We start from the raw sequence: 7,806 nt of genomic DNA, 5'->3' as shown, positions 1-7,806 counted from the left end.
GAAGTGCTCCTTCGAGGAGACGGTCGATGTCCTGATGGAGGCAGCTGCCCACGGGGAGAGCGACCCCATGAAGGGTGTGTCCGAGAACATCATGCTGGGCCAGCTGGCCCCGGCCGGCACCAGCTGCTTCGACCTCCTGCTGGATGCTGAGAAGTGCAAGCACGGCATGGAGATCCCCAGCACCCCGCCCGGCCTCGGCATTGGCAGCCCCACTGGGATGTTCTTCGGCTCGGCCTCCAGCCCCATGGGGGGGATGTCCTCGGCCTCTGTGATGCAGGGCTTCTGGCTTTGCATGCAAAGCTCATGCCTCTGTGCTAGTGGCCAGGTTTGTCAATGAAGAGAAGAATTTGGAAGGGAACTCTGGAGTTTATCTGGTCCAACTCCCCTTACTCTAAGTAGTCTGAAGTTAAAGCCAGCCCTTTCGTCCCTTTATTTTGCATGGTTTTGAATAACACACAGCCAGGGTGTCTGCTGACAGCACTTGTCTAATGCTTACCTGCAACTGTAAAACTGTGACTTATCCAGTATAATTCCAGAGCATATTCTTAAATTTCAGTAAATTCTGAGCACACCAACTGGCAACTGAATTCCCTCAACAATGTTGAAGAACTGAGCACTTGAGTTGCTTTGCACTAGGAGTACTGACTGGAGAGAAGGGGGTGCGCTGTGTTCAAAGACATGTTTATTCTGGGAGACACTGAGCCAACCTCTAGGAAACCATTCTTTACAGTGGCTGTGAGTGACAGGTGGATCTCCTACCTGTGCCTCTGCCAGCTGACAGTTCTCAATTGCTGTTGTGGATGGGGCTTAACCATATGGTCTCACTCTGGCTTTCTCTCGCAGTGTTGAAAATCGTTGTCCCGTCTGCACTAGCAGCTAGCTGAGCTCAGCTCATTCTGACAGCACCATCAGCAGCAGGTCCCTTTCCCTCTGCGCATCGGGCTTTTGATTATGTATCGTAAATCCAAGTGGAAGTGCGGGTACAATCTCGAGGGGCTTGGACACGGTGAGTTTGCATCTGCACAGTTGTTCTACGAGAACCAACTTTTTTAATTGCTCATGAACCTCTTTTCAAATTTTTCTTCCAGAGAATTTGGTAACTACTTCTAGAGTTCCTTTCAAATAGAGCTTTTATTTACCTCTGGGAGATTTTGATTGAGATAAGCTGCTAAAAGTACAAATGTAGAACAATACAAACTACTTCTATTGTCTTGCTGTAACTATCTGTAAAGGTATTTGTTCTCTAATCACTATATTTTTTTAAAAGAAGTGGAAGAGAATGCTTTAATTAGTTCATTGGATAATATCTCTCTACAGCAACCATAGCTTTTATAAAATGCAGGTTATTAGTGACATGCCTTCTAAACTGTGCCAAATTTACTTTCTCATGCCCTAATGTTGGATTTCTACCTAAGGTTAGTTCCAGAGGCTCTGATACAATATTTAGTGCCTGACGAGAGTGATGCCTTCTCCATCTCATCTCTCTGGACTGTGCACACACAGCTCCCCCTCCCCGGTTCTGAGCTACGCAGTCCTTGGCCTGTCTTTACTCCAGACCTGCTGACCAGAGTTTTTCCATGAGCTGAGTTTTCTCACTAACTCAAGAGAAACAAATTAATTGTGGGAGTTTCCTTAGAGGTTCAGGGAGCTGTGTCTTAAGTTTTGTTATTAGACTGTATATCCTTCTGATGTGGTAGGCTTAAAATTCTTGCATTGCTTTCTGTAGCTTTGCCTGTGAATGTATCTGTGGCTTGTTCTCTTTCCTTGGCCCTCTGGTTTGAGGACAGCAGCTGCTGCCTTCTCTCAGTATTGCTTGAACCAAAGTAGTAATGTATTGTGAGAACATCAACTTTACCTTGCTTAGACCGGTTTGCAAGTGGAGTTAATGCTAGTGAAATTGAGAGTACAAAGGCTGTGATTAATAGTGAGAGGACTTTTGGCACATAACTTTGAAAATGTTTATAGTTTTATTTTACATCTCAGGGAATTGGAGCAAATAGGCATGAGATGCTAATCATAATAATGTTTTTCATGATCAAAGCTATCAGTACTTCAATGGCTGCTATTTCTGTTTCAACTGCCAAAGTCCTGAAACTATTTATGGGCAGTCAGTAGTGGTGGTTAACAGCCTGAAACATTTTAGGTATGGGAAATACCACTTCATTATTCAGCATGAGTTTGCTGACTTGAGTTCATGCTGCATATTTATTTTAGTTTCTGATCAGCCCTGTATGTCACTGTGCCTCTTGATTTTCTGTCAAGTTTCTATCGTGAGTGAGTTCTTAGTCCAAAATTCCTTAACTCTGTCAGTATGTTTCAAGGGTAAGCTCAAGAGGTAGTGCAGTATGGTCTAGACCTTTAAAAGTAATGTAGGTGCTACAGCTTTGTTTTAAAAACTTGAGAGTCTAATTGGAAAATGCATTAGGAAGAAGTTTCTATCTAGTGAAATATGGTGGTCAGAGAGGACTTGCTGTATTCAAGTACTTGTACATACGCCAAAAACACTTGGAAAAACTCTAGGAAGAGCTGTGAAGCAGTGTTGAAGCTGGTGGCTTCAGAAGCTGGAGGGTACCTGGCATTTATGTGCTTCATCTCTTCAGAGAAGCAGTACACAACTTAAATACTGTACCTGACAGTGAACATTGTCTCTGACGGCAGTGGAATTATTTTGAAGGTCTGGGGCTTATCCAGAATCAGAGTGGTGAATTAAATTACATGTCCAGCCAAGATTTGCTCTAGTACAGTCTTGCCTAGTGATCTTGCTTATGATAGTGATCTTGCTTATGCTGCTGAATTCAGTTGCCTTCAGTGCTGCTGAGTCCTTACTTAGCTGCATAATTGAGCTCAAGTATCAGGTTTGGTGAAGCGACCTGGTAGATGGTGAAAAACAGAATATGGGCTTCAATTTCTTAATTTATTTTCCTTACTTAGCATGCCTTTTCTAGCGTTTTTTTTGGGTTTTTTGACAACAGTATACTTAGAAACAAAGTCAGTCAGTACAATTGATCATCTGCTAATCAGATGAGGTACAAATCTCTGTTTTATTTTTGTGAAACATTGGGAAGATTTAATATAGTAATAAAAAGAGAGAGAGAGAGCTAAGTCTGTTGCTATGACAAGCAATAATCCTTCCTTGCTGACCAGTACCTTAGCTGTTCCAGCCATGGTATGATGTAGTTTTATTTTTTTAACAATGGCTTTATTTAGATTATCCTTTTAACTAATGGCTTTGGCACACTTTAAAAAGACACTTAAGGAAGAGTATCTTATTGCAGAATTCCAATCTGGGCTAAACTTACAGGCTGCAAGTATTTTTACTTTTTAAAATTTAATTGGAGAATCTTCATTTGTGACAGTAAAAACCATCTTTGCAGCATGTTGAGTTTGCAGGTAGTTACCTGAAAGGCTGAAGTTCTGTCAAAGGATTTGGTCTTCTGTATGCTGGAACTGGTTTAGATTACTCTGTGCATTTGTGGTTGAACAGAGATTTCATATTGCTTTCAATTAACAAGAAAGCTTTTCTTATGATCTTTAATTTCAGTTGGCTGCCACTTCTCTGGGAGTTTTGACTAAAATATTTCAATGGCCCTTTTTGTTAGGCCTTCTGTTATCTCTGCTTAACTTTTGTATTCTGGACCTTTTTTTTTGCCAGTAAAGATAAATTGTGCTACTTCAGTGTACACAATCACAGTGGTATTGTTTTGGGGGTGAATTGAAGCCTTTCTTTTTCTTACACAATTGTTGTGGTTTGGGTAGACTTGTATATTAAAAGTTAAGGAATAAGCACCATGCTATGTCTTTGGGAAACAAAGACATTTATTTAAATGTATTAATAAAATAATTAGTAAGTAACGTGTGAGGATTTTCATATTGCTGAGTGAGGGAGGATGACTGGAAGAGACAGGACCAGCTGTGAAAAGAAACCCAGTAATTCCTAAACTCGCACCCCTTCATGTTAGGCTCGGTCCTCTTTTTAAAAAGAAGGACCTAGAACAAGTAAAACATAGAGTTAGTCCTGCAGCTGGGCTTTGGCAAATCCTAGTACAGCAAATGTGAGGATGCTTAGTTGTAAGTTTTAATAGCAGAAGCAATAAAATTGAGATCTCTGTCACAAAACTGGGAATGTGCAGCTGTTCCCAAAAGTGGTGCTTTGCTCCATGGGCACCAAGCTCTAACTCACAGTTCTTGTTGGGCAAGTTTCAGGGCTGAAACTTTGTGTCAACAGTTACGTGTCTGCGTTTTGCCCATAATATTTACATCACTCTTTTGAGTAAATGAAAAAAGTGTATCTTATTTCTGATACAAGAGAGCTACTATAACTGTTAGATTTTAAGCTTAGTCCACAAATTGGTTTTAAAGTGAAGACTTTTGTAGAAAATAGGTTTTTTGTGTTTACCTGTTTTTATTGATTTTGGGTTTTTAAAATTTTTTCTGCAATTTAAATTGCCTCCCTTCTAACAAGGAAAAAAAGCCTCAGCTTGGAAGTGATTACTAAAAAATACTTCACCTCAGAAATGAATCAAATTATTGGAGCTGATATACTCCTCATGTTGGCTTTGTAACATTGTGTAGTGTTGATAACATGTCAGAGTGGCTGACATTGCATCTTTTTCTCCTAGCAGTCATGTTTGCACACAAGGATTGTGTGCAAATACAAGGAAAACTATTATAAAATTGAGGAGAGCAGGCTTCTGACAGTGCTCTAGTTATTTGTATGGTTCAAGGTTTATTTTGGGGACATTTAATCCACACACTTCCATAAGTGAAATGCTAAAAGTGCAGAATGACTCCAGTGTTTTAAAAAGTTGATGTACAACAGTGGCTGCTAAGCCAGAGAAAGTGTTTTCTTTCCTTTATGGTTAGAGAATATCTGTTCTTCAGCTGGGGTTGATGTTGGTGGAGTGAGACTGAGCATGCTTGAAAATTTGTTCTGCCACTAAGTTGCATTGAGGCAACACAGGGTGAGTGCTAAAGACAGCTCTGATGACCAGCCTGACAAACTTGTAGTTTTCATCAAAACTCACCTGACACTTCATAAAGTCATGCTGGATGTCTAGGGTTGAATTGGCTCCAATGACTTTACCATATTTGAATATTTATAGTTTGAAGTTCTTCAGGTTTTTTTAGTATTTCTGTTGAATAGTTAATTACATAGATGATATTCCTTAAATGGTTGAGGGGTTTTTTAGTTGTTTTGTTTTATTTTGAATCTTTCGGACCAATTGGTGTTGGTCCGGGAGATTGAATGTATCAGACATCTCTGACGAATCTGGGTAGTGTCTTCTGAACTTGTTTTAAGGTTGCCCATGGTAGTTCATTACCTCTGAGCCTTCTGATCAACAGAGGGATGGCAGGAGGCATCACTAAAGCACAACAGTAACAGATGACAAACAGCAAAGTTTCTACAAACCTCTATGAGTAGGTGTGCGCAAGGCACTGCCGCTGAGCTGTGAGTTGCTATTAGCACTTTGTAACAATGTTCACAAACAGTATCAGTCCAGACAAGCCAATCTACCCCGAAAAGCTTGCAAAGATCGCTTGTGAAGAGCCAGATTGCTTGGAATGAATCGGTCTGCGCTGAATGTCTGACTGAAAAGGGGCAAGTGAAATGGCTCCTCCAGACTAGACTGTTACTGTTAATTTTGCTGTGCTAGAAAAACAGGGCCTAAGGTTTCCGTGGAAGAGTCCCACACAGGCAGTGTATGGGTTAAAGTGGAGGCTTCTCTTAATCTCTTTCCCAAGGTTCAGAAAGGAAGAAATCTGTACTATATTAACCAGTCAATGTGGTTAATAAATAAGTGGTGCTGTAAATCATGTGAAATTTATTTCCAACTCTTTAAAGTACTGCTGTGTTCTGAATCGTCTGGTACTCTTCAAAAATCACTTGGTTGTGGTGCTGTCAAAACTGCTGGGTTTTGTGGCTGTATGCACTTTTCAGTGTATTTGCCCAACAATGTTTCTTACTTCCTGAATGGAAAAATTCTTCTTTGAGAGAAAACAAATAATTCTTTGCACAAAGCCTGCCTCTCAAGGTGTACAGGTACAAAGTGCAGAGCAGAGGTCATTACTAGAAGTGAGCTTGCAAGTGTGAAGATACTTCTGCATGTTAGAAAAATGCCTGAAAGAGAAAGAAATGTAGATTTTATTTCATGCTTGTGTTAGTTCAAATCTAGCTCCATCTTTAACTGTTCAACCTTTTTTTTTTTTGTGCTTTGGAGGCTTCTCCAGGTAGCTTTGAAATATGAGCTGGTAAGTAGAGAAAGCCAGAGTCCTGACCAACATAGAGCTTTAAGCATGGGTTTTTGTTTAGTGTTTTTGGGTTTTTTTTGGTTTTTGTTTTTTTTTCAGAATAAATTGTTCAGCTGTTTTGCTCGAACATTTTGTGTCAAATAAATAATCCGTCATTAGTTAATGAGAAATATGCTGAACTTGTGTTGTCAAACCTCCATTTTAAGAGTCTTAGTTTCTAGGCCAAATTTTGAACGTTTATATTCACACAGAATTCTGCTGTGGAATTCTTTTGGATCAAGGAAGAACATTTTTTGTCTTCAGGAACACTTTCTTTGCTGGTAGAATTACAGAGTCAAAGTGCTGCCTTACTGATGTAATTGCACTAGAGTTTGCAATGTGGCATAGCATTGTGACATTGAAGATGCCAGGGCAGTCTGTGAAACTGCAGCTGAACTTTCTAACACTGCCTCACAGTGGGTGCATCGTTTTGGCAGTTGCTGGAAAAATGTTCTGCCATAGTGCCTGTCACTATCCCTGTACTCAACCAATCTAAAATTACTTTTGTCTTCATCTGCTAAATTTTGTCTGACATGTGCTGAATAGACAAGAAGCAATACAGATTTGAAATGCCTGGCTCTTTTGAAAACAAACAGAACACTCTCTTAGTACCAAAATGCCTTTGCTGATCTTTTATGGCCCATACTCTTGGGAAAATTTCTTTTTCCAGTTGTAACTGAAGGCTGTACTAACTTCAAGTTCCCATATTGAGCTAAATGCCTTCCCTTATGTAAAAGTAACATTGAAAAATTGAAACTAGTGATAACCTCGAAAACCTGCAACTGTAAGTCAGATGTGAAACATAATGATTTCCTTAGCTGTTAATTAAAACCTGAGCATATGGTCAGACCAAAGTCCCTTGGGTCCCTATAGAAATAGTACATCTCCATCTCCGTGGTTGAGGTATTCTTTCCTGGGCTTTTTTTGCTGGGAATATATTTGGTGCAATAATACCAAACATTGCAAGTGACAGGAGCCAAGAGTAGCTACCATTTCTCCCTTGTACCTCTAAAGAAGTAACTGTATTTCTGTCTCAACCAAGGAGTAGAATTTAAGGATGGCATCTCTAGCACTGAAGTGCTACTATTTGAGAATGACCTTTTTTTTTTTTTGTTAGGTGTCAGTGCCTGCATAGAGGTAAAGTGCAACTGCCTGTTTATTTTTGTAAGCAATAAACCTCTTAACCTCTTAAGCCTGTATATGCTAAATCATGCATTGCCTATGAGATTAGAAAGGAAAGAAAGACCTGATCAACTGGCATGGGATTTTTTTTCACTGCGCAGTAACGAACTGTGAACAGGCAGGGGGTCCAACACCAGAATGTATTGGAACTGTGCTGTTTGAATTCCTGGCTGTAGGAGGTGATGCACATGAGAACTAAAGTGTGCAAAAAGTTAGTTTTGTGTTTATGTATAATGCAAGTTGTATTAGCATAAAAGTTGGTTCACCTTAGTTTTTAAGGGGCAGCTTTTAATGTATTGAGACATATTTCATTATTCCTCTATTAGAAACCTATTG

At 39.9% G+C, this 7,806-nt stretch overlaps 1 protein-coding gene across 1 annotated transcript in view; it reads left to right on the top strand.

Moving 5' to 3' along the window:
- The first annotated feature begins 713 nt into the window (after positions 1-713).
- PELI1 (pellino E3 ubiquitin protein ligase 1) overlaps positions 714-7,806 on the top strand; it is a 29,712-nt gene continuing 22,619 nt past the window's right edge. Inside the window, exon 1 of the mRNA XM_014308966.2 lies at positions 714-1,006. Within this exon, the coding sequence (XP_014164441.1) occupies positions 952-1,006 (55 nt within the window). The 5' untranslated portion in view covers positions 714-951. The remainder of the gene's footprint in view (positions 1,007-7,806) is intronic.

Source organism: Geospiza fortis, unplaced genomic scaffold, assembly GCF_000277835.1.
Source record: "Geospiza fortis unplaced genomic scaffold, GeoFor_1.0 scaffold134, whole genome shotgun sequence".
NCBI lineage: Eukaryota > Metazoa > Chordata > Aves > Passeriformes > Thraupidae > Geospiza > Geospiza fortis.
Note: the sequence above shows the minus strand (reverse complement) of the source record. Positions and strands in the feature narration are given on the sequence as shown.